General features: G+C 37.5%; 1 protein-coding gene across 1 annotated transcript in view; it reads left to right on the forward strand.

Moving 5' to 3' along the window:
- LOC150076361 (protein arginine N-methyltransferase 3-like) overlaps positions 1–27,933 on the forward strand; it is a 240,780-nt gene that overhangs the window by 28,185 nt on the left and 184,662 nt on the right. The window contains exon 3 of the mRNA XM_090387332.1: positions 11,259–11,364. Within this exon, the coding sequence (XP_090243458.1) occupies positions 11,259–11,364 (106 nt within the window). The remainder of the gene's footprint in view (positions 1–11,258; positions 11,365–27,933) is intronic.

Raw genomic sequence — 27,933 nt, forward strand, 5'->3', positions numbered from 1 at the left:
TTTCAGAATATTTGGAAAGCAAATTTTTTTTAATACTGTAAAAAAAACTAAAATGGGAAATAAGAAAATCTGTTTTTATGTTCCCCATATTTGCTATTTCTAATATTTTGAAGTATCGTATATGCCAAATAAACTTTGCATTGCCCATATTTGTTTTTGATGATTTTTTCTTATTTAAAACCTTATTTCTTATTTGTAATATGATATACATACCAAATGAGTAATGCACATTGAGTGATGTCCAGCTGGGTTGGCTGTAATTTTATTTTATTTTGCTGATAACGTCTTACACAACAACAAAGCCAATAACAGTGTATGATACTTGATTCAAGCAGACAAAAAATTAAATAAATATAATAAATTAGTATATAATAATAAACCTGACATAGCCGAGTGGTCTGGAGTGTGAGTGCAGTAGCATGCACTCTCTGAGTGGGCCGGGGTTCAAGCCTTTGACTACTAAATATGATTAAAATTTGTATTGATAGTTTATTGTAAACTCCACTGACCTTGTTGTTGTGCCAGAGTATAAACAAGAACATATACATATCAAAGGTATACATTAAGAAAATTTGGGGTGAGGGTAGAAGAACAAGGTACAGTGACTTAAGAGTTCTGGAAATGAAGGTACTTCAGACATCATTTCTCAGTTTGTCTCAACTCCTGAAGGAAGTTAACTCACACCTGAAACATATCTAATTCAGTCGTATTTGCAATATTGATCAGTCTGTTAATGATGCTGTTCTTAACAAGATTGGTTTAGAAAGCATGATTCTTAAAAAATATCCCTTTTATGGACTGCTACCAGTAAACAATTAAGGTGTATCTTCTCTACAAATTAGGTTGATATGTAGATTTCTGTCATTATCTGGTTAAGCAGTTTGATATCAGCATTGTTTCTGCAAGTAAGTAGTAGCTGAAGATTAAACTTATAGAAGTGAGTTGTAGTACTTACTCCTCCAAATATACTCCAAATAGTACTTACTCCTCTTGGAAAGATACTGTACAAATGTTTCTGCACACCCATATTTTGCTTAGTTCTCAGGCTAGTCGATGAGTTCCAAATGGGTGATTCGTATTTGAGAATGAACAGTATCTTCATCTTGAAAAGCATGGATAAGTTTTGGATTACAGGACATATATGTGATTATGAGTTATGTTATATGATTATGTTGATTAAATGTGCAATTTATTCTGAATGTCACTGCCAAGTATTTCACAGTTTGAGATCTGCTGATTATGGAGTCTGTTATTGTATATAGGGTGTCTCAAAAATATTTGTACAAATGTTTAGGGGAGGTAGGTAACATCTAAAGGAATGTGAATCGCATAGGAACCCATAACCGGAAACATCACCATAAGTCGGTAGATGGCACTGTTCATCAGTTCGCGAGAGGGAAAATTTCTGGTTTACTCATTCAAGCAGTAGTCTCCGCACAAAGAGCATGCATCGATATACGAACTGTGAGCTGGCAGACATGCACCTAGTGTATGGATCAGCAGAGGGCAATGGACAAGCCGCTCAACGAATTTATGGAGAACGCTTCCCAGACAGACATGTACCGGTTTGTTTGCACGTGTGCATCAAAATTTGTGCGATTATGGATCATTTAGAGGTAACAGGAGTAGTGCGGGCAGACCACGTTCGACGCAAACTCCCACCATGGAAGAAAGTGTGTTGAATGCCGTCCAGAATAATCCTATTACCAGCACAAGTACCGTTGCCTCTGCCTTCGGAGTGTCTCGTTGCAGTTTACAGCATGTCTGGTACGACAATTCCTTACACCCCTTTCATCTCCAAAGGGTTCAGTTACTGCTCCCCCCAAGATCATCCTGCACGTGTGGCTTTTGCGCAGTGGTTTCTCCAAGAAAGTGTCCAAGACTTGAATTTTTCAGCCTATGTTTTGTTCACAGATGAGGCTTATTTCACTCGGGAAGGCTTATTCAATCAGCACAATGCTCGTGTGTGGGCTCACAACAACCCACACGGTGTGCGCCCCCATGCGGCACAACATCGCTTCGCAATAAATGTGTGGGCAGGTATGGTCGGTGACTGCTTAGTCGGCCCATACCATATTACCGTCCCGCATGAACTCCACTAAATATCGGATATTTCATGAACAGGTTCTACCAGGCTTACTTGACGATGTTCCAGCAAATGTGAGACACAACATTTGGTTTCAACATGATGGGACGCCTGCACATTATGGAAGGTATGTTCGTGACCATTTGAACAGGCGTTTTGGGCGTCGATGGATTGGCCGTGGTGGACCCGTTGCCTGGCCCCCACGCTCACCTGATTTATCGAGCCCTGATTTGTTTCTGTGGGGGCCCCGCAAATCTATCGTGTATGAATCACCTGTGGAGACGGAAATGGATCTCGTGGCAAGACTCGTGTACGCTGCTGCTACTATCAAAGAAACTCCAGGTGTGTTCGACCGTGTCCACCAATCCATGCTGCGTCGGTGTCATGGATGCATTGCGTCTCGTGGTGGAACCTTCGAGCATCTGTTGTAACATCATGAAATGCATCCATCTCATACTCCATTGTTAATATTATGTCAAATAAATGTTTGCCACTAATTACTGTCTTGTGTCAGTATTCTGCTTCTTGTGCCTCTGCTACTACTTTCCCGTGACGTTTCCAGTTATGGGTTCCTATGCGATTCACATTCCTTTAGACGTTACCTACCTCCCCTAAACATTTGTACCAATATTTTTGAGACACCCTATATATATTTTTTTATTTTATTTATTGCTGTTGTTGTTGTTATTTGGTTTTTAGGAGCATTAGCAACTAAGGCCATATTGCTCCGGGGATATGTGGTGGTCATTCCCTGACTTTTCTGCATCATCCGTATTTGGTGGTCATGGGCTTGAACCCCAGTCTAATCAAGAAGCATGTGCTGTGCACTGGTGCTCCTGCCCACTTGGCTATGGAGGCGCCAAATTTATTATTATTTATTGCGTAGGCAGACCGAAGCAAACTGTGGTAACTCCACAGTGTGTTGTATGCGGCTTCCATATGGATAATGCTAATCAATGTAGTTGTGTGTGTGTGTGTGTGTGTGTGTGTGTAGTGTTGGATTATGTTGTTCGTGTTGAGTGACTGGAAACTTCATCCAGAAGGTAGAAGAGTTTGTCACCAACTGATTACCATCCTTGGCATGTGGAGCCGGGTCAAGGATCTACTGTCTAATGCAGTGGTTTGCAATCTTTTGTCACTCGAGTCACACTTTAAGTTAAAAGACAAATATTTACGGCACACAGAAATAGCTATTGCCATTGAACTCAATGTTATTTTTCTTAATCTCGCAGCATATTTGAAAAGGGTCACGGCACATTGGTTGGGAAACACTGGTCTAATGTATCTGTTATTGTATGGTCATGTTCGATGCATGGGCCAGATTATTGTAGAACTCCCCTCTGAAATTTGCACATTGACACATTGGATACCACGTTGTTATAAGATACTCTGTGACATCTATCTGTAAAATAATCTATTAACTATCCTTAAAAGAGTTGCAGTAAACCACAGTGGCAAAGATTATGTTTTAGGCGATAATGGGGGTATCAAGTCAAAGGCCTTTGACAGGTCTATGTATACTAAATCAACCTGGTAGCCCAGATCAACAGCTTCAGTTGTGAACTGCCAAAAGATGGTGAGATTTGGCACAGCTGACAAATCTATGTTGGCAAACCTATGTTGCTCTTTTGTGATGTAAGCTTCAAAATAGGTGTTTATGTATTATTGTATCAAGGCCCAACAGAGAATTCAGGATTGATGTAGGTCTGTAATTACTCATGAGATTTTTAACACCCTTCTTGTAGATAGAAATGATGATTATTTGTTTTATATTCTTAGGATATATTTATTTTTGTAATGACCAGTTGAAAAGCTCTGTGGCCAGCCAGGTAACTAAATACTTGAAAGCACCTTTGAAAAAACTGGAGGGATCCCATCAAAACCAGAAGGATAATCATTCTCTAGTTTCCTAAGTGCACATAGCTATTTTCTTGCAATATAAAAAGACCTGAATATATCCTCTTTGTTAACTGGAAATTATGAGCTACAAAGAGAATTTGCATTCTCTTTGAAATCAAATTGATCAGCAAATAGAAGGGCAATGCTTTTGTTGGGACATAAAGTTCAGAAGTGCTACTTTATGAGACGAGTAGTTCTTAACCACATTCCATTAGGGCCTGGCATTATTTTGCTTAATAAGGCTATTCTGTATTGATGTAATATAACTTTGGTAGTCCCTGAATAGAAATTGTTTGACCTGTGATCTGAATATTTGGAATCCTTCTTAAGTTTTAAGTGGTGCTGATTTCCCCCCCTCCTTCTTTTTCTGTGTGTTTGAGACTTCTTCATAATAGCTATTATTAGCTCTTGGGGATTACTGGCTAGGAAGGTGCTCAGATGTTATTTGAGTGAGTGGGGTATATTCATTGAGAGCATGGTTGATATTCTGCAACATCAATTCACAATACTTGTTTAGGATCAGGGCAAAGAAGGCCAATTGACAAAAGCAAATTTCTCTATAATGCTTGGCCAGTTAGCTTTCATGAAGTTAAGCCTAGCTTGTGGCTTTGTTGGCTTCATAGCACTTCTGGTCAAGGGTTAAGCTTGGGTGCTTCATGGTAATTGCTAGATCTAACTTCTTCCGCGAATAGTGAGACTGCAGTATTGGTTGAGACCTAGGCAGTGTAACCTATTGAATGCACTGCAATCGAATTTTTGAAGGAAATTCACCTTTACTTGCGTTTCTGAAGGTTAAAATAGCCAATTAAACCAATTAAAAGAGTATGTATCAACATTATTTATTTGCTACGTAATTTCTTGCATACTATTTTCAGCTTGTCAAGAGATCCATAATTCAATAGTGGAGGAAAGTATATACAAGGATGATGAGTAAGATTGTATTACCTAATCCTAAAATCAGTAGAGACCAGTATGTGTAAGCATATAGTGATCTTTATATGCAATTTCAATCCCCCCCCCCCCCCCCGATCCACAATCTCTATGATATATAACATAGACTGAATATAAATTTCACTACTATATAAATTTCACAATATAAATTTCACTAGATTCCCTCATGAAACCAAGATTCAGAAAAGAGATCTAATTGGTGAATGTGCTACTACTAATGACATTTCTTAGTTGATGTAATGAGTTTGCTAAGTTTTGACAATTCAGGTAGTAGCAATTGGATGCATGCAGCAAGTTGGTGATAGGCTGTGTTGTAGAATTGACTGAGAGAGATCAAGCTGATTGCTATTAGTTAATACAATTTCTGTTCATGCCTGTTCTTAGGCTTATGTTCAAATGTTTTCCCAAAAACTTCCTTTGGGCAGTTATCTACTAGAGTTGCATTGCTCAACCTTTAGCAGATAGTAGTAGTGGCATGTGATGCAAGAAAGCATGTGTATGAGCTTATGTAGCATCAGCCAAAAAAAAAAAAAAAATCACACCATTCCCTCCAAATGCCTGTCCAGTTCCTCCTTAAATTTATTCAACCTATCAACTTCCACAACGACAGATGGAAGTTTGTTCCAGCAATTAACCACCCGCTGGCTAAAGGCAAATTTCCGCACATCTATTCTACATCTGTCTTTTCTTAATTTGAGTTTGTGCCCCCTTAGGATCGTAATCTGAACAAGTGGAAGGATCCCATCAGAATTCATCGTGCTGAACCCATTCAAGGCCTTATACACCTCAATCAGATCACCGCACAGGTGCCTAGTCTCCAGCCACTGCAATTTGCAGAACTTAAGCCTCTCTTGGTAAGAGGATCCCTTCATTCCCCTCACCAATCTTATTGCCCTTCTCTGTACACACTCAAGTAAATCTACATCCTTCCTAAAATGAGGCCTCCAGACCTGTACGCAATACTCAAGACGTGGCCTGACCATTGCCATATACAGCGGGATAATCACCTCCTTTGCCCTGCTAGCAAAATTCCTATATATCATTGACAAAACCCCATGACCTGCCCTGGCAGCCTGTCTGCATTGCTCAGAAAACTTCATATCTGCCTGCACAATTACTCCCAGGTCTTTTTCATTTTCTACCACCTTAAGTGTAGTACCACACAGTTGGTACGTTTCTCTGGGGGTTACTTCTACCCATATGCAGTACTTTGCATTTGTCAAGGTTAAACTTCAGTTGCCACTTCTTAGCCCATCTACCCAAATTATCTAGATCCTGTTGCAGTAGCACACTGCCATTACTGTCATTAACAACCCTGCCAACCGTTGTATCATCTGCAAACTTCGACATTAAGCCTGATATACCTTCATCAATATCATTGATAAATATACAAAACAACAGTGGACCCAACACTGAACCCTGTGGGACTCCACTAATAACATTAGATCATGCAGCACCACAAAGTATTCCCCAATTTTAGGTGGAGCACCAGAATAGACATTTTTTTTTTTTATTATTATTATTATTAATAATAAAAAAAAGTAAAAATTACAAAAGCGTGCAATTTAAAAAAATTTCAAAATTATAAAATTACAAAAAAAGTGAGGAGACAGGCATAATGTCAGTAAGTTTTACCTCTCGAGCATTGTTGCCAGAATCAACGTCTTCAGCTGATAAGTATGCCACTGCGGATATTGAGGACTGTGGAGATTTAGAAGGGGTTGGCCACTCAACCTTACGAAAGACCATACTAATGGATTACTGGATGGCTTTTTTCTTTTCATCATATATTTCTTTGTAGCAAGCAAGCATATCATTCACCCCTCTGTTAACTTTTAAGAATCGTTCACTGTCGGGATCCATCTTCTCAAACCTCACTATTGCCGATGCAATTTCAAGAAATGCCATTGGCATCTCTCTGGCGATGAAGCATCTCGGCTGCTCATTTGGTTCATCTTGAGCTTCGTCAGCATTTTCTTCTTTCACTATTGCTGCCTGCAAGTCAGTCAATATGTTATTTTTTAGATAATTTCCTCTCTTCTTCCTCTATTAACTCCTCCACATCTTTGGCATCAGCCTCCAACTGAAGTAGCTCTGCAACCTTTACAATCTTATCTGTAACCTCTTCATATGGTTCATCTTTTTCAAATCCTTCTAATCCTTTTACATGCCGTGGGCATATTTTCTTCCATGCGCCATTTAAACAACTGTTAGTAGTTTCCCCCAGGCCATATTAATGTGGTAAATATTGTAAGATTTCCAATGCGTGGCATGGTAAATATTGTAACATTTCCAATGCGTGGCATGGTAAATATTGTAAGTTTTCCAAAAGTCTCTCAACGTAAAATTTTTCTCATCGTCTACTGCAGACAATGCCTTAGCAAATGTGCTTAAATAGTATGCTTTTAAATTCGAAATAATACCATTATCCATAGGTTGGATGAGTGAAGTTGTGTTTCGCGATAGAAATATAACTCACATTCGAATTGAAATCATCTAGATGTGTAGGATGTCCAGGAGCATTATCTAATAGAAACAAAATTGTGAAAGGAACGTCGTTGTCTTTATATTTTTCAACCTCAGGAATGAAGCAGCATTAAAACCAATTCTCAAATAGAGATATTGTTATCGATGCTCTCTGGTTCGATTAGAAATGCAGGGTAGGGTGGGTTTATTGATGCTCTTAAATGCACAAGGATTTCCAGAATGGTACACAAGCAGTGGTTTTAATCTGTAATCTCCTGCTGCATCAGCCCCAAGCAAGAGCATGGCCCTGTCTTTTGATGCCTTGAAACCTGGCATTGTATTTTCCTCTTTGGCAATGTATGTTCGATCCAGCATTTTTTTTTTTTTTTTTTTTTTTTTTTTTTTCAATACAGAGCAGTCTCGTTAACATTAAAAATTTGCTGCGTTGAATAGCTGCCTTCGTCAATAATTTTTTCCAACACATCACAAAATTTCTCTGCAGCTGCAGAATCAGCACTTGCGACTTCACTGCATACTTTAAAGTTGTGGAAATCAGTGCGATGCTTGAACGTATTAAACCACTCGTTGCTTGCCACAAACTTAGGTTGTGGTTTGCCATACTTATTCTTAATATCATTATAAGTACTTGTTGCTTTTGCTTGAATGGTCATTAGACTCAGGGGAACTTACTTCTGAATCTGATTTTCCATCCATATTATTAACAGTTGTTCCATCCTCGATATAGCACCTGACCGCTGTTTTGTGATCACTGTTGATCTTAAGTGTGTTGATCCTTTGACATGTTCTTTTATACGTGCACTGTCCTTTAAAATAGTATTCATTGTTGAAGCAGCGATAGATGACAAACTTTGTCCTGCTTCGTACTTCTTAATCATTTTCATCTTCATTTCTAAAAGAATTTTGTTTTGTTTCCTGGCACTGCCACCACTTGCTCTTTTCGTTGGTCGCTTTCCCTTCATCATTGTAATATGTAAATAGGAATGAAGAAAAGTTTCTGAAAATTTGTTTTTTATATGATTGAAGATTTCAGTGAAGGGGAACACATTTCACCATAATAGCGTAAAAACCCACACAATTCCAGTTATCGGTATTATTGAAAATGCAATAAGATCGAGTTTACTATCTGTTTATAATTAGTTGCACTAGCGTTGTTGTTTGGTTTTTAGGAGCATTAGCAACTAAGGCCATATTGCTCCTGGAGTATGCGGTGGTCATTCCCTGACCTTTCCGCATCCTCCGTATTTGGTGGTGACGGGCTCGAACCCCAGTCTAATCAAGAAGCGTGTGCTATGCACTGCTGCTCCTTCCCACCTGGCTACGGAGGCGCCAGTTGCACCAACAGAAAAGCCCAATAAATCGGAAAGTGCAAGTTGGTTTTATTGTTTTTTTGGTCGCGACCTCCAGAAACGTGCTTTAGAAAAATATCACAAAAGTGTTCAAAATTGATTCTGGGCACAAACAGGAACATATGATAACGACGAAAGGATAGTGCAATTTCCATTATAAATACAAAGGGTACTAGGAAAGTTTTGCAATATGACGCAACAATGAATCACAGGAAGCTGCTTGTTGCTGCATGTTGAGACATGTTCATATGTGCATAGTAGCCGCCGCGCCAAGTCGATGGGCTCAGTTATTCATTAGTAGTGAGAGTGTAAAGTGCTTGCGATGGCATCGTGGTCACGAAATGAGATAAGGACAGTTTTGCGGTATAATTTCGTGCGTGGTTTAACCATAGACCAGTGCTTAGAAGAAATGACTCTTGCACTAGATGATGATTGTCCACATCGTACAACGATATTCAGGTGGTATAGAGAATTCCAAAGGGGAAATTTCACTCTGGAGGATTCTGAGAGGCCGGGAAGGCCACAAACGTCAGTTACGGAGGAAAACGTTACTGCTGTGAGGAAAATGCTTGACGAAAACAGGCGAGTGACCTACCAACAGATAGAGGATACTTTTGGCCTAAATGCACCAGCAATTCGTTCGATTCTGCAAGATCATTTGCACGTGAAGAAACTTTGTTCTCTCTGGGTGCCGCATCAACTGACTGAAGAGCAGATGACACGACGTGTGACTTGGTGCCGGGAGATGTTAAAAAAGTTTGATAAGGGACAATCTCGGTATGTGAACAACATCGTGTCAGGTGACGAGACTTGGCTGTACTATTACGATCTGCCGACCAAGGCTCAAAATAAAGTGTGGGTCTTTGATGATGACGACACACCCGTAATTGTCAGAAAATCCCGATCTGTAAAGAAGAAAATGATAGCTGTATTTTTCAAATCGAGTGTAATTGTGGAACGTGTCGTTTTGGACACGCAGAAGACAGTCACAGCTAAGTGGTATACTGAACAATGCCTGCCTAAAGTCATTGGATCTATGAAGAACCTGCGGCCAAAGTCAAGAATGGACACCTGGTACCTCCATCACGATAATGCTGCAGCTCACCGCGCCAAAGCCTGCACCGAATATTTGATCACGACAGGACTGAAACTTCTCAAGCACCCTCCCTACAGTCCAGACCTTGCTCCCTGTGACTTTGCACTGTTCCCGCATGTGAAAATGAAGCTAAAAGGGAGGCGGCTTTCCAGTGATGAGGACCTTCTACGGGCTTGGGACAACGAGTGTGCTTTACTCCCTAGTGAAACTTGGCAGAACTGGTTTAAAGATTGGTTTCGGAGGATGGAGAGGTGTATTGAATGTAGAGGAAATTACTTTGAAAAAATTAAATAAACAAAGCTGTATTGCAAAACTTTCCTAGTACCCTTTGTATGACCTTTTAGAGAGATAAATAGTAGTAATATAGCGAAATTTTCAACTTCCAAGGACTTGGAACGAATTACAAAAAAACAGTGTTATTGGGTTCAGGTTACGATATTTTCACGATACCTCCATTTATTCCTACGGGATGCAGAATACGTTTCCACAAATTTTTTAAGTTTTCACCAGCTGGCAAAAACTTACGTAAAGTCGAATTCTGCAAGTTGAGTGTTATGTAAGTCGGGGAGTTCCTGTATTTGTGTTCAATTTAATATGGCCTTTGCTTATGTTATGGTTATTTTATCTAGATTGGTATTTTCCACACAAAGAAAAGGTAAAGTTTTTTGAAGATTATGCTTTCTGAATTTTAATTATTCAGTTTGTGAAAAACAAAACATCATCCTTATTGTGTACCTACTGATAAAATTTCATGTAAAAGGTGTTTCCCTAAAGGATTGTTATAATGGATCCACAGCCTGGGACATCAGAAATGGAATGGACAGTATGCTGAAGCTGATGACATTGAATTAGCTCTTTATAATATGTCATCTGATACTGAAATAGAGTTTTATTGAAGTGATGCAAATTCTGAATCTCATCCAGTTGCATCTGTTGATGTTAGAACACTACAAAAAAAGCCAGTCTTACTTGGATGGATGATTCTTGACAGATTAAATCCATTTACTAAAAAACTGTGCCTACTTGTTCAGCACCTCAAGGCACACATAAAGGACTCTTGCACGTATAAAAGGCAGCGAATGTGTTAATACAGTTGTCTCTTACAATATTTGTGTCATAAGTACATTTTTTCTACATTATATCTGCTGTTGTTGTTGTTATTTGGTTTTTTGCTATGCACTGCTGCTCCTGCCCACCTGGCTATGGAGCCACCTACATTATATCTGTCAGACAGTGAAAACTTATTGTTCATAAGTTATGACTGTCTGACAGAGATTTAAAAAAATATATAATAAAAAATGCTTGCTCATGTTAATATGTAAACACCTGTATATTTGACTTTAATGTACTATTCCATTAAAAAAAATCCATGCCATTTTACTTTGTTTTCTAGAACCTTTCTGTGACTGACTTGTTGGAGATAACAGCTGCTGAAGCACCTTGGTCAGATGATGAATTCATGAAGCCATCTGTGAGAGATGATCCTCTTTTGATGTTTGGTAGATTGTTTAATTGCATATTATATAAATAATCTAATTGTCAGTTATATGATTATCATTTGTTTAACTAATTACAAGATAGAGTTGTCTATTTGAAAATATTTTGTTCCAAAGGAATAAAATATTTTTTAAATAGACTACTCTATATTCTCAATTATTCTGTCTTTTCAATTAGGCTAGTATCAAAGGCTGTACTCCATTTCCTGTAACATATCTAGATCCAATAAATAATGAAAATTATTATTAATTATATAGAGTATGTTAGCTCAGGGCTCCAAATATCTGCTTGCTACAGGTAGGTAACTATTGATCACTAGGGAATACGTTTTTAGCTCCATCTGCAACAAATTTAAAAATTAACAAAAATAAATAAATAAATTTGGTCTTTTTTAGCCTTTGACAACAATGGAAAACTATATACCAAAAGTAAAATGTAACATTTTAATCACTTCAAAAAATGGCATGACATTAGCTCAGAATTATCATGCCTGATGTTATTTTCAAATCTGATTTCTGCTTCCATTCCATGGTACTGATGGTAACACCTCCTGCAAATGCCATGGCATCAACCAGGAGGACACTTAACTGCATTTAAATACTCTATTTGTATTGTTCATGTGCCACATTTTTGAAGTTGACAGCTTAACGCACAGATTTATTCTTAAAAATCCAGACATTTAAATCTAAACATTTTCAACGTGGAGTGTGTTTTCTCCTCTTCCTCAAAGTGGTGAAGCTATCAGGATGATAGGAAATACCTTGATGCATTATGTCACAATGTGTTCCGTGACTCATCTAGGTGGACATAGTAGTGCATGAATTACTCCTCTATTAGCAGTCAGACTGAATTAACACGTTTAATAGAATATGTTTTATTTGTTTCATTTAAGTTTTAAAATGAGTGTTTTTATCGAACTGTAGATTTGCATCATATTTTATTTTTAAAATTAGGGAGAAGTGCAATGGAAACCCATGAAATGTTAAAAACAGCTTTCAGATAAACTGCTATGTATCATTTGAAGGCTTTTCAGTGGTTCAGAAAAATGTTCCTTGAGTAGCATGATACATACATAAACTGTGTTGTTTAAAGATAATAAAGCACTCAAAACCTACATTGGTACTACATTGTTTATTTCTGAATTGGAAATATGTATATAATGGAGTCAAAATTAACAAGGACAAGTTCTTGTGACCGAAGTTATCTTTTGTGATGATGATATTGCAGAGACAACTGTCACTGCATCACTGAAGGAGTGGTTCAGTGGCACAAAATGTTTCATTCCATTATGTACATATTTCCAATTCAGTAAACCAGCTTTTGAATGCTTTATTATCTTCAAAGGTTCACAAAGTTGAAAGGGGTTAACTTGTCCATCATAGATGATCCTCGCTCTGGCTGCCTTCATCTTCAAAAACCAGTAATTCAGTCACTCATGTTTGTGATATGATTATGAATCAAACATCAACTGGAAACTTCAGGGACAGTTCATCTTCATCAACATAAGAACTAGGCACCTACAAGGAGATTCGATTGAGATATTTTTATGAATGGATTGAGTAAGCTAAATGTTGATGTCATCCTTACTCTTGCTCAAACCACACACACACACACACACACACACAAATTTAAATTGAAGCAGGATGGTTGTGATGTAGGATTTTTTTTTTTGGCTGATACTGCATGAACTTACTTTCTTCATATATTAATATTAACATATTAACATTTTGTTGCTGGCCCACACTTTATTTCTTCCATTATTGGATATGAATTCAGCTATGACCTGGAAACAAAAGTAAGACTATTGTGATCAAATGTGAGGATTATGCGTATTGCATTGTTTATTATTAATTTTTCTTGCATGGTCAAAGAGTGAGCAGGAATACTTTTACAGCATTTGCACAATGAAAAAACAGAAAAAACAGTGGAAAAACAGCTGAAACAGAGGAAAAACAGCTGAAAAAGTGGGCTACTTTAGCTCCCTGTTCCCTTCCCCCAGCTTAAAGCCCCCTTGTAAGGTTGGAGAATTCCACCCGCTGAGGAAATTATTCAGGACAAGACACAGGAAGGAACTATCAGTAAATCCAAAAGAAACCTATCAGGAAAGCTTACAAATGCTGTAGAAGTGTTAGAATTGGTGTATACAGTGTTAAGGAGGAGATCCATCCAAATAATTGGTGAGCTTCATCATTTCCCAAATATTAGTTGAACAAACTTCTTGTTCATACCTCCTACATACTTGTGATAGGTATGAATTTAGGATTTTGTTAACTTTTTTTTTTTTTTTTTTTATCAAAAGCTATCATAACATTACTGTAAGTTATAAGCAACAATCCCACCAGTGCATTATATGTTTTTTTGTTATCAAATATACATATATCAAATAGGAGTATATGTACTTATTTTCTTGTGTTAGAGTTTTATTAGTCATATGTAACTGATTTGAATTATATGGTTTCAATAAAGTATTGTAAAGTATTCAGACATTGCAACATGAATTTTACTATTTTAATTTCCACAATTTTTGCATTTTCATAATATGAATCGAAAGTGAAATAAGGCAATTAAGTTTGAAAACTAAATATTGGATTATAAGGTTATACATACGTTTGTCGTGTTATAATTGAAATTATAATCAAAACTTGTTTGAGTATCTGTTAATGTTAATTCTTAGGATAGGTTGGGAGAAAATTGGAAAAAAAAAACTTGCAAATATCATTAAAATATTTGCAAGTTTTTCGCACTCCTCAGTTAACTGTTATACATAAAAACACCCATTGTCCTTGCTGCATCTATCCATCCACCATCTCTGTCTTTCTGTACCAGTCTGTAGTAGTAGTGGCATGCAATGCAAGAAAGCAAATGTATGAGCTTATGCAGCATCAGCCAAAAAAAAAAAAAAAAAAAAAAATCACACCATTCCCTCTAAATGCCTGTCCAGTTCCTCCTTAAATTTATTCAGCCTATCAACTTCCACAACGACAGATGGAAGTTTGTTCCAGCAATTAACCACCCGCTGGCTAAAGGCAAATTTCCGCACATCTATTCTACATCTGTCCTTTCTTAATTTGAATTTATGCCCCCTTAGGTTCGTAATCTGAACAAGTGGAAGGATCCCATCAGAATTCAGCGTGCTGAACCCATTCAAGGCCTTATACACCTCAATCAGATCACCACGCAGATGCCTAGTCTCCAGCCACTGCAATTTGCAGAACTTAAGCCTCTCTTGATAAGAGGATCCCTTCATTCCCCTCACCAATCTTGTTGCCCTTCTCTGTACACACTCAAGTAAATCTACATCCTTCCTGAAATGAGGCCTCCAGACCTGTACGCAGTACTCAAGGCTTGGCCTGACCATTGCCTTATACAGAGGGATAATCACCTCCTTTTCCCTGCTAGCAAAATTCCTATATATCATTGACAAAACCCCATGACCTGCCCTGGCAGCCTGTCTGCATTGCTCAGAAAACTTTATATCTGCCTGCACAATTACTCCCAGGTCTTTTTCATTTTCTACCACCTTAAGTGTAGTACCACATCTGCATGTTATTACTTGACTCCTACTAATGGAGTTTCATAAAATTTTATGTTTAATTCTTTCAGAAAGATTTGTCAGGTCACCTGAAATTTCACTAAAATCAGAGAAATATGAATCTAGCAATTATTGCTTTATTTTATTTTTTCCATACATATCACATAAGCTATCCATGTACTGTATATTGTAGTTGATTTTTTTTTTTTTTTTTTTTTTTTTTGATTTGGTAGTTGTTGGCACATCGGCTTCTGTGGCCATATTGCACCTCCCAAGGTTTTTGCAGTACTTTGATCCAAGCCCGAGGCGGGAATCGAACCCGCGACCTTTGGGTTGCCGGGCAGGTACTTTACCCACTCGGCTAGCTCGGTCGGCATTGTAGTTGAAGTACTGGATATTAAATGTGTGGCCATACTCTGATTGAAGGAATGAATGGGCAATGTGGCAGATGCACAAAAACAAAATTTTCTTGGTTTGTGCTTAAAAGTTGTTGCTTTTTTTTGGGGTGGTTGTTTGTGTGTGGTGGTGGCTTCTGATGTTTGGGCATATTCCAGCATTTTTTCCAGTAAAACTATCTACTTTGTGAAACCCATGCTTTGTGGCTGAGTGATGGGCCTGGTCAAAGACAGACAGAGAGAGAGAGAGCATGGTGCAATAAATCATCTGCAGTGGTTCCAGATGCTTGCAGATATGAAAGCTGTAAGCATTTCAGTAGTTGTGGTAAATCTGATGTGGATTATCTTGGAAACCTGGTCATCTTTGGAGGCAGGTAGATATCTGGTTGTACAGGAGAGTCCAAAATTCATCTGCATAGTTTTGCTCGTGGGGGGGAGGCAAAAATTTAAGATCCCTGCACCGTATAAGATGACGGCAGGGCAGAGGAATATGAGAATATAGATCTTGGTGTCCAGTTCAAGTGTTTAAAGTTAATGTTTCTGACATCGAATAGGGAAAATCTCATATGTAGTTTCTCAAGATCATGTTGGTAACAGAACTTTTGGCAAAAAAGTGATGAAATGTTTGGTATGTTGAACTAACAATTGCCAATGTTACCCATAGGCCTCTTCAAATTCCTTTGGAAACTAGAAGTCTTAAAAGCCTCTTCAGTTGCACTTTGTAGTTAACTGATCTCAGGGAGGCAGTAGTTTTTCCAGTGAGTTTCAGAATTTTTTAGCCTACACAACATGCATATAAGCATGTCTTACAGGCTGAAACATGCAGTTGTACTGACATAATCCCCGCCTTGTGGTTAACTGATCTCAGGGAGGAAGTGTAGTATTTTCTCAGTTAGTTATTTACAGTTTTTCAGCCTGTATAACATGCAAATTATTTAATTCCTGTCAGTTACCTTTTTCCTCCTTTACTGGCTTTCCAAACGGCCAATCAACTGGGAACTTAAAGTGTTTATAAGTTCCAGTCCTTTTATTTTAAGGAATGTTTCATAAATACTTTGCTTATGTACTACAATAGTGAAATATCCACTGTCATTTATTCACTGTTGCTAACATGCAAAATAACCTGTAAACATGTACAATTGTACAGATAGAAATCGTGACAGAAGGTCTTGTATATATACTACTCATTGATACCTAACTGGAGTACACAAAAAGACCTGGTACACTGTGGCCGGAATAGTGGATGTAGAAAAAAAAATCCCAAAAATGCTATGACCTAAGTACTTCTTGTGACAATACTAAATTGTATAACAATTTGAAATTGACCTGTTGTATTTCCAAAGAGTTAGGGTACTACTCTTTGACAAATCACAAATTAATCTGCCAAGTGATGCACCCATGATTTGGTCCCCAGAGCAGAATAATCAAGTGTCAACTGCTGGTTCAAAAACATTTAGTTCTAATTTGATATTTCATTATCAGTAAGTTGAGATTTGTTGCCGTGTTGTAGAATGGATCCTGAATGCCAGTTTTAACAATTGTTAGACCAACATGTATGCTGTGTACATTACAAATAGAATTTGATTTGATTGTCCTCAATTCATTGGTGGTGGAAATAAAATATATGTGACGAAAAGTCTGATGAGATAAGAGGTCATTGTGTTTAGAGCTACAAAGTTTGTTGCTCTACCTATAATTTAATGTAAATAGTGTATATATTTGGTAATTGACAATGATTACTAGAAGATTCTGATGGAAACCTGGTTAATTGAGTCATTGGACTAATGTGCTTTTAATTATTGTCCCTGTAATGGTCAAGATTGTGGATATTTCTGATTGGGATTAGGTCAATACAGGCAACTCTCGGTTTACAAACGAGTTCCGTTCCAAGACGTTGTTCATTATAGGTTTTGTTCGTTCTGTGTATCTTTCATTCCTGAGCTTTTACGATACATATCATATATATATTAGCAGTCATTTTAAAGCATTAAAACCGTGTACTAAACATCGAATGGTCTATACAATATGTTTTATTATTATGTATGTATGCGTTATGGTTTATCGTATATGATATGTAACGTAAAATAAAATAAGAAAAGAATAAAAAGAAACCAAAATATCGTACTTGTTAATTTTATATATACTAACATAATATATGTACTCTACTCTACCTATATATGTATTCAACTTTTACTCGTCAATATCTTCATCAGAGTTCAAATTCTGTGCAGCGTGGCTTGTAAACCAACATTTTTTCACAGGCTAGATTAGTTTTATTAACCAAGAACACTTCAATATAATTATCTATAATAATTTTTTGATAATTATTGTAATAAATACATTTTTTAAAAGTTTATTAATTTAAATGTTACAATTATGTTCATTATACGGTTTTATAAGGAACTCTTATCTATTGGCGACTTTAAGAAATTTTGAATGAATTCAATATTCGTAAATCAAACATTTGTAAACCGAGAGTTGCCTGTAATTGGTGGTCTTTGATTTTTGGTTGGACTGACTGATAGTGCATGATAATAATTTAAATTCTTGAATGGGTTGTGATGCTTGTCAATACTTATTGAATTGGCTGTTGGTGTTTAATTGTAATATAGGTGATGTTGTTTGGAAAAATACTGGATATGGTAATTGATGTTAAAGCTGAAATTAAATATGCTTGGTTTAAATTTTGGTATAGAGGTAACTAATTGTTGATGATATACAAAGGTACTGATGATATGTTGTGCTTATCCTCTGACTCAGTCCTTTAAGTTGGCTGGTGACTCCTTTAGGAGTTCAGTATCTTATAGCATTACTTGAAGAATTACACAGTTGTATTAGAATTATTGTGGATATTGTATTAGATTTAATTGCGGATATTGTATTAGATTTAATTGCGGATATTGTGTTAGGTTTAATTGTGGATATTGAAGTGTGGTTAACTCTAGGTTAATTCTATACTTAAATTGTGCATATTCCAGTCTTTTATCTTTTATTTAGAGTTGTTCTATGAAAGTTAATGCAAGAAGAAGCTTATTAATATCTCTCTCTCTCTCTCTCTCCAACGTGTGCTAGATGAGGAGATTGAATTTATTTAAGTAAAATTCTGTAATATAGTGTATTTTGTGTAGGGTATTTATTTTGTTTTGCTGTCTGGTTGACAGCTAGTTTTATGTTTCAAATATCCCATCGGGATTTATTAATATTTTGGGTTGTCCTGATGGCAGCTATACTTTTCATAGTAATTTTCAATATCCATAAGGGTTGGACACATAGATTTCTTACTATAAGGTTTATGGATAGTTTGCTAGCTGTCTTCTTATTCTCTTCTATTCTCATTATTACTAGTTGTTCTTCCTTTTTCTGGGAGATGTTTATGGATAGTTTGCTAGCTGTCTTCTTATTCTCTTCTATTCTCATTATTACTAGTTGTTCTTCCTTTTTCTGGGAGATGCCTTTCTTTTTCATCTCCCATCTTTTCTAATACTTTTCCATCCTCTCCTCCTTTCCTTACTTCTCCCACTTTTATTCCATTTCTTTTCATAATTTATCTTGGAGTTTCTAGGTAATCCCTGGAAGCCCCAGTATGAGACTTTTACTTTGCGATCCCTGGTGCACCTCCATTTGGCTTGGGATGAGAGTCAAGGGGCTGGGGACCAGGTGTCCTCTGCCCCCTGGCTGCGAAGACGCCAAGTGCCTATTGAATATTTCAATATTCAACAGAACAACACATAGACTGCACACCCACATTGTCACACTTGCCTGCTTTGGCTCATGCCTTACAGATGCAACTGTGGCATATAGGGTAACTCTGCAGACTGCCAAAAAATACAAATTATACTTGAATACTTGTCAGGGGAGAAATGGGTAACATTGTTTGTAATAAGTAGGGTAGGTGAACTGTAACCAAGGGTTTGTCTGGCAGGAGCAACAATTAGTGATGTTTCTTACAGGTTGTCAGATTTTAAAGGGGGGGGGGTAACTAGAGTGTTATAATTCATGTGGGAACTAATGATATTAAGCAGCATTGATCTGATGATGTATTGGAAAAAAATTGGATATGTCGAAAAAATGCCTCAAGTTAGGTCAAAAGTGTGTGCACGCTCTTGCAAGTGTAATTCTGCCTAGTAGGCAGAATTACACAATTGTGACAGAATTATGGTTTAATTCAAGACATGAGGTACTGTGCAGGGCTTCTGGAAGAATATTTTTATCAGTATGGTCCACACTTGGTAGAAGAAATCTGTTTTGTAGAGACAGGATACGCTTGAACAAAGGTGGTGCAAGGGTTTATGCCAGCATCATTGAAGATACCTTAAGGGTTCAGGGGAAACTGCTAGTTGCAGGGGTGATAGGGGTTACATAGATATGTGTTTATCTGATGATATTGGTCAAAGTAATGCTTGCACACATCTCAAGAGTTCTTGTTTGTGGCCATAACAGCCAATATTGGCAAGATGTTCGGAGGGTAGTGACATTTCAAAAGTGGAAAGGTCAAGCTAGGAAAACAAGCTTAAAAAACTTTAAGGAGAGTATCAGGGTAGCAAGCTATACAAGAACATTTAGTCTTAACTGTATACAGTAATGTCAGGCATGTCAATAAAATGAGTGAATTTGAACTCCTGTCTGGGACAGTTAATGCTGACATAATAGGGCTAACGGAAACATTGTGCCACCCAGAAATAGTTGTTATTTGGTTTTTAGGAGCATTAGCAACTAAGGCCATATTGTTCCGGGGATATGCGGTGGTCATTCCCTGACCTTTCCGCATCCTCCGTATTTGGTGGTCATGGGCTCGAGCCCCGATCTATTCAAGAAGCATGTGCTACGCACTGCAGCTCCTGCCCACCTGGCTACGGAGGCACCACCCAGAAATAGGGGATGACGAGTTTCACTATGATATGTACAATGTATTTAGGTTTTTTGTTATTTGTTTTTTTTTTTTTTTAGGAGCATTAGCAACTAAGGCCATATTGCTCTGGGATATGCGGTGGTCATTCCCTGACCTTTCCGCATCCTCCGTATTTGGTGGTGATGGGCTTGAACCCCGGTCTAATCAAGAAGCGTGTGCTATGCACTGCTGCCCCTTCCCACCTGGCTACGGAGGTGCCTAATGTATTTAGGAAGGATGGGGAAGATAGAAGGGAGGGGTTTCTAAGCTTCTTATCAAAAGCAGCCTAAGCTCTACAAAAACTCCCAAACATTCAGAAGTCATGTACAGAATCTGTGTTGGAAGTTAGTTGGGAAGCAAAGGTATATATTGAGAGTAGAAGTAACCTATAGATTAAAAGGTTGAGAAGATTCTGTTGAGAGCCTCTACATGTATATGGATTTGGCAAGCAATTGTGAATGTCTTTTATGGGTGATTTCGGTTTGCTCCTAATTAATTGGGGCAGATTGAAATCACTTGTTATTTTTATCAGCATGTTAGGGAAAGTACTGGGGAGTGAATTCTAGACCTGATCATCTACCGCGAACTAAATGACATCATACAACTGACGGTACAGCTATCATTAGCTGGGAGTGGTCATGGAGTTCTAAGTTGAATGATGAGGAGATAGGCAGCAATTGTTAAAGGCAAAGGAAAGGGTTTCAATTTCAGAAGAGTAGATTATGAAGATTATGACCACTTAAGGTGCTACTGGCTTCTATCAACTGGGAAGATAGCAGAATGCGAAAACATTAAATTGTTGTATACCTTTAAAGCTATAGTCACAAAAGCCTTGAATATGTATATAACATAAGAAAATACAGCACAAGGACAATTCCAGAGGGATGAGTAATGAACTAGACAGTTTAGTAGTAGTGCAGAAAAAGATGGCATGGAAAGGTTACGAGTGACTCGGTAACTTTTCCCAGTGTGATCTGGCTATAATTACTTGGAAATACAGATAAGAGATGGCTGTAGATTTCAAGACAATTTGTACAAAAACAATCACTTCTAAACATACTTGAAATGAACACGAAAAATGTCTATATATATCTACACACATGCAGAATGCAGACACACACACACACACACACACACACAGGTGATGGTAATAATTGAATGGTTAGTAATCAAGAGAGTTCAATAATTGAAATATTCATTCATTAAAAATTATCACTAGATTCATTCAATTAATAGAAAAACTTTGGCTGGTTTAGTTTAACAAAAAAATCAACATATATTTAAAAAATCCTTGTGACAAGTTGTAAGTGAATAAAATTGAAAGTATATAAAATATATATATATAATACTGGTCTGTATTTTAAGAAAAGTTCTGATGTTTTACTGCTCATAAGAAATCTGAACTGCATTTAATGGAAATTTTTTGCAAATTTTACAAATAGGCTATTTTTATATAAAAATATGTACAAAACAGAAATGTTGGTTCACAACTGGGTGGTCACCCCCAGTATACCAGTTGAGTGTTTCAGAACTTGCACTCATGGGCATACCCAGGAATACTAACAGTCCCACTGTTATGAATGTTCAAGCAGAGGATTTGGTTGTCACAGAACAACTAGACTTCAATGAAATTTGGTCCGCTTGATTCAAGAGTGTCACCCAAATATCACTTCCATCAGAATGTTAGACTCTTAGGTAGCAAACCCTAGCTTGTCATAGCTGAGAAAAATGATAGAGGAAGCCGATACTTCCTCCATCTCCTATTTTTTAGGCCACTCTGATACAGGTATCCACGAAAAACTGTTATATAAATTACAATTTATATAACAGTTTTTCATGGATACCTGCATCAGAATTTTTGCTGAAGTCAAGGTAAATAATATCAAAGTTGTTTCTTGAATCCAACTGTTTTATGATTTTGTCATACCAATTAACTAGATTGGTCAGAAAAAACTTCTTCACAAACCTATTAAATGATCCATTAAGGATACCATTTCTATCTGGATAGTCCTGTATTGTATCAGTACCTCAATCTACTATATCCTTAACCACAGACTCCATAATCTTTTTGGTTGATTTCTTTTTGGATGGCAATGAAATATTTTCCCTCTGTGACAGCCTAGTTAGCATGATACTTTGTTGTTTACCTCTCATTTACAATTTGTTATCCATAGTTCAGCCTGAACTGTGTTTAACAAAATTTTTTTCTAAGGTGGACATAAGACCAATCTTAATTAATCTTTGGTGGAAACAGAAGATTCCCAGTGATTGGACTAACACAGTAAAGCATTGAACATCTGTCTGCTTGTATTTATTTATTTTCTGCATTAAATATCTCCCCCACCACCACCCCACTGGAGTCCTATATATAACTTTGCATGTTTTGGCCAAAAAAAAAAAAAAAAAAAAAAAAAAAAAAAAGCCAGATCAGTAGCTTTTAACTAAACCATATACTCTGAGAGAAGAGAAGAGTGATTTTTCAAAGGATTTGCCTCTTCTTACCTTGATAAGCAGCAATATCCTTTTCAGTAAATTAAGAAATGCAGTTTTTAAAAAAAATTGTGTAAATCAACGTATTTCAGATGAATCTGCCTTAAGAAATAATTATCTTAATGCTATTTATGCTGATATTATTTGCAAAATTGTCAAAATATTGGTAGAATGTGTATCCAGATGTGTCAGATGAAACAGCAAATGCTCATGGCCATTATATTGCACATTTGGTATGTGGAAATCACATGGAGACCCTCACCATCTGCATTCACTTGCTTGTAAGAGTTTGAAAAATGTGAATCACTCCACATTTGCAAGATTTGTGATTGTTTTTTTGCAGTTATTATAGCCAGACCAAGAATCTACTCTTGTTAGTGATTCTGCTGCATATATGATAAAACCAGCTTTTGCACAACAGGTTTTCTCTCCAAACCTGATCCACATTACAACTAACTTACATGCTAAAATTAGCATTAGTATTAGTAGAACCATATGATGCAAGAAAGCAAACTTATATAGCATCAGCCAAAAAAAAACAAAAAAAACCTTTTATGTCCCCCCTCAGGCAATTAATCTGGGCAAGAGGAAGAATCCAAAATTCCGTGTGTAAAAGAATCTCAAAAGCCCCTACATGCATAGACATTTACAGAAATATGCAGCTGGCCTTCCACCAGAGCCTCTTTTGACCAGGTGGGGAACATGGTTATGTGCAGCATTGTTTTATGCCAGAAGCTTTGATTCTATAAAAAAAACAAATAGTTGTTGATTCTGTGGATACTTTGGATGCTGCAGCTTTTGGTGTTGTTAAGGAAATTCTTTCCGGTTCTTTGATAAGAAAACTTTTGCTATTCATCAAGACTCATTTACTGCTTACTCAATTTTGAAAAGGTGAATAATTGCTTAATTAACCATTTTAATTAGTTATGATTAACTGGCACCAGCGAGGTGATCTGATAGAGGTGTACAAAGCCTTGAATGGTTTGAGCATGCTCAATGCTGATGGGATACTGCCTCTTGCTCAGAATAATCACCTGAGAGGGCATAAATTCAAATTGAGGAAAGACAGATGTAGGATAGATGTGCGGAAATTTGCCTTTAGCCAGCAGATGGTTGGTTGGTGGAACAGACTTCCATCCCTTGTTGTGGAAGTTGATAGCCTAAATAAATTTAAGGCTCAGCTGGACAGGTATTTCAAACAAACGGAGGGGTGAAGTGGAAGGATTTTTTTTTTTTTTTTTTGGCTGATGCTCCATAAGCATGCTTTCTTGCATCATATACCTCTACTAATGCTAATGATGAAATCTTAATAAATGTAAAAATGTTATCACATGTAATAGCATTTTGGTTTCCAATTTTTGTATATTTTATTGATTATTGCATGCATGTTTTGCTTGTTTGTGCATATTATCGGATATCTACTCATATTAATATTTCAGAATTTATTTCCTCTTGATAGATAGGAGAGCCGAGAAAAAATCTTTTTGTTCTTAGTTCTGTTTTCTGTAATCCCCACCTTTTTTGTGCCTTTTGTAAGTTTTGTTTTTTTAATTTTTTTTTTTTTTTTTCTTTTTTTTTATGAAAACCCCTAACATGAAAGGTATTATAACCTATAGTACTTAGTACCATGCTTGGGTTGGAGATTGAGAAGATGAAAGAAGATATTTGTTGATATTAGACTTGAACTTCTGTAGACTGTAATTTTCAGGAAATACGTATGAAGGAAGGTTGTACCAGAAAACTGCAGTTGAATGAATAAACGCGGAAGATGAAAAGTTGGTTCTGTGAGTTTGAAGTTGCACAGTAAATGAATGTTGGCTGGCGGCAGTGCTTGTTTGGACTGTTTTAAAAGAGAGAGCAGGAATTATAGAAGACAATTCAGAAGAACAGTGCCCATGGAAGTATCTGTAGAAAGGGCATGCATCAGAAAGAGTACATCTAAGAGACAGCGCGTGGAGAGACTCTGCTAGAGAGGAGTCATTAATTAACCTAACTGCCCTCTACTGAATGGAATCTAGAAGCCTGAGAGAGAGAGAGAGAGAGAGAGAGAGATGTTTTGGGGGCATCGCCCCAGATGTGGGAACAATATTCCATGGTAGGGTGGATTTGCGATTTGTACAGAGTGAACAGCTGCTTGGAAGAAAAGTAATGCCGAGAGCGAAAAGGAAAACCAAGTTTTTTAGATGGAGAGGAAGCAATATGTGTGTAATGTGCTTGTGCCAAGAGAGATTAGAAGTCAGGGTAATTCCTAAAAGAGATATATCATTTTTGCCTAGAAATTGGAGTGCCACCAAAGATAAGCATAGAAGCAGAAGAATCCTTTTTGTGAGATATAAGACAAGACTGAGTTTTAGAAGGATTGAAATCAACTAAGTTGTCTTTGCCCCACTGGAGAATTACCTGGAGATTGGCATTTAAGGAATTGGTAGTGGATATTCAAGAAGTTTAAGCTGATTGAGCAGGGCAAGGTTTTTCAAACTGGAAAGTGGAATGCAATGTGCTGTCATCAACAAAACTATGGATGGGATTTCTGGTCAACAGATCCATCTGGTTTTGACAGAGGTGGGTGCAGAGATGGGCAAAAGTTGGGGCCAATAGCTTTGGCAAGAAACCAGAATGCTCGGTTACCGTTAGGGTGCAAGAAGCAAGTTTTTTACTCTTAGCCTGTTCGAAATCTAGTTTGGACTGATTAATAACTGCTTTACAATTGTTGCAAGCTATGGTGTAGGCAGAAAATGAAACTGAAGAATTGGAAACAAGCCAATTACTATATGAAACGTTTTTCTCTTGAACAGCCTTAGCACATTTATTGGAAAACCAAGGTTTAGATAAAGGATGAGATTTTAAAGTGGAGTGTGGAATAAAGGATTCCATTCCACAAGAATAATTTCACTGACACGAGCAAACGTTGACATCAGAAGTTTTGAAACAGTAATCCAACCAAGGAAAAGAAGAAAAGAAATCTCGCAGGTCATCCCATTTTGCATTCTTGTAATACCAAACAACATGAGATTGGGAATGTGATCTGAAGTGCCTAAAGGACCTCTCACTTTGACCGTGTACTTAGAAGGGTTTTTTGTGAGAAAAAATCAAGCGTGTTGGCTGTATGGTTAGGATGGTCTGGTATTCTTGTAGGTATATGAACAATCTGTGCAAGGTCATTGGTAATTGCAAAAGCTCAGCATTTCGACCAGCTGGGTTGGTGTGACTAGAAAACAGAAGCTAGCTGGAGTTGTGAACATTAAAATCACCAAGGAAAATTACCTCCATGTTAGGAAAGTTGGACTGGAGAAAGTCAAGCTGCAAAGTGAGGAAGTCAAAGAGCTCCAAGTGATTAGTTGAGTTGGGAGAACAGTAGAGACAACAGATGAATTTGACAAGAATGAGGTAGAGAGATTTTAAGCCAGAGAAGATCGAAAAGAGGAGATTCCAAATTGCCAAGTCTCTGACAGGGAATACTGGAATGGAAATATGCATAAGTACCACCCTTGAGGTGAAAGGAATCATACAGCGAATAATTTGGGCAACTGAGATGAGCAGTAGTTGAATCAACTGATAACTGAGATTCTGTCAGAAAAAGTACATGGGGTTTGGCAGACTGCAAGTGGAAATGGACATTGTTGAGATTAGAATTGAGACCACATATATTTGTGAAATGAACTAGGAAGTGTTAGATCTTTTCGCAGATAAGCTTACTCTGTAGTTTGACAATTCATGGTGTATTCAGTAGTAAGAAAAAGTGTGGGGGGGGGGGCATGCTGTATGAAGTAATGAAATTTTTGGATATGGCATACACATGGTAAGAATATGCTCTGCTCCTTGACATAACGTGGCCTCGACGATGCCCCTCCACATACACACTACTCAGACTCCCTCCAGTCACTATCTGGCAGAGTAGAGGTAGCAAGATTATTCACTAGCTGATCCGAAAGCCTCCTAAAGAGTTACCAATAGGTTCAGTCCAGTGTACTAACTAGCAACTGGTCTGTGAACACCATTTTAGAGCTGTACCCTCAAAATGTAAGGAAGGTTGGATCTCACCATGACATAACCTCAAAAGTCATCAGTCATACTGCATGATGGAAGAGATGGGGAAGGGTTGACCAGAACTTAGCTCTGGAGACTAAATATGCATTCCACCAGTTCAAGCCTCCAATAAGTAAATTGCACTGGTTTATGAGAGTCATCTACCACCTAGTATTGCCTGGTAAAACAGAGGGGTAGCATTCCTCCATGTGATGTGATGTTGGTGCCACATCTCAACCCCCTGCTTATGTTGCTTCACACCTGGGTGGTCACCCACAGTGAGCTTGTCCATGGTGGTTATACCTAGGATTACTAACAGTCCCACCATTGTGAAGGTGCAAGCAGAGGATTTGGCTGTCACAGATCGTCCGGACTTCACCAAAGTTGGGCCCACTTGACTTAAATGTCACCCGAATATTAATCCCATCAGCGTTTTAGACTCCCAGGTAGCAAGTACAGCTTTTTTTTTTTTTTTTTTTTTGTTAGTTGTTGGCACATCGGCTTCTGTGGCCATAATGCACCTCCCAAAGTTTTGCATTTTACTCTGATCCAAGCCCAAGGTGGGATTCAAACCTGTGACCTTTGGGTTGCCAGGCAGGCACTTTACCCACCTGGCTAGCCCGGTCGGCTATACAGTTGTAAGTCAGCTGTGGTGAACTTGAAATATGGACATTTTTTGACTGAAGAGGTAGAAAAAGTGCAATCAGAATTTTTCAATGAACCCTGGAGACATTCTTACACCGTTTTAGAGCTGTACCCCTCAAAATGTAAGGAAGGTTGAATCTCACCATGATGTTAATTAATAAATTAATAAATTTGATAATGACTGATTAATAAATTTGATAATGATTTAAAAAAGAAAGTTGAATTTCTTACTGTTATAAAAATAGAAAGCTATTGATGGTAATGAATAGGAACTTCCATTTTGAGTAGAATCCTCGAAGGCTCAATTTTTAAATTTAGCTGTCATTTCTGTCAGTGTGGCGTGTGTGTAAGCATCAAAGCAAATTAAGGTTATGAGGCCAGTATATTGTGTGTATTCCTTTGGTCAGTTTACTTTTTGCTGGGCAGAAAAAACAAGTTTTTTGTAGGGAAAAAAATTCCTTGCACCATCAATGGGTTTCGAACTCAGTCCTTTCCACCAGTGATTATAACCACTATGATACCTATAAGGGCTCCTTCAATGTGGAAAGATTTTTCTCTGCTTAATGATTTTGGATGATCTGCCACAGATTTACAA

This window comes from Mastigoproctus giganteus, chromosome 13, assembly GCF_048544385.1.
Source record: "Mastigoproctus giganteus isolate SK-2022 chromosome 13, ASM4854438v1, whole genome shotgun sequence".
Taxonomy (NCBI): domain Eukaryota; kingdom Metazoa; phylum Arthropoda; class Arachnida; order Uropygi; family Thelyphonidae; genus Mastigoproctus; species Mastigoproctus giganteus.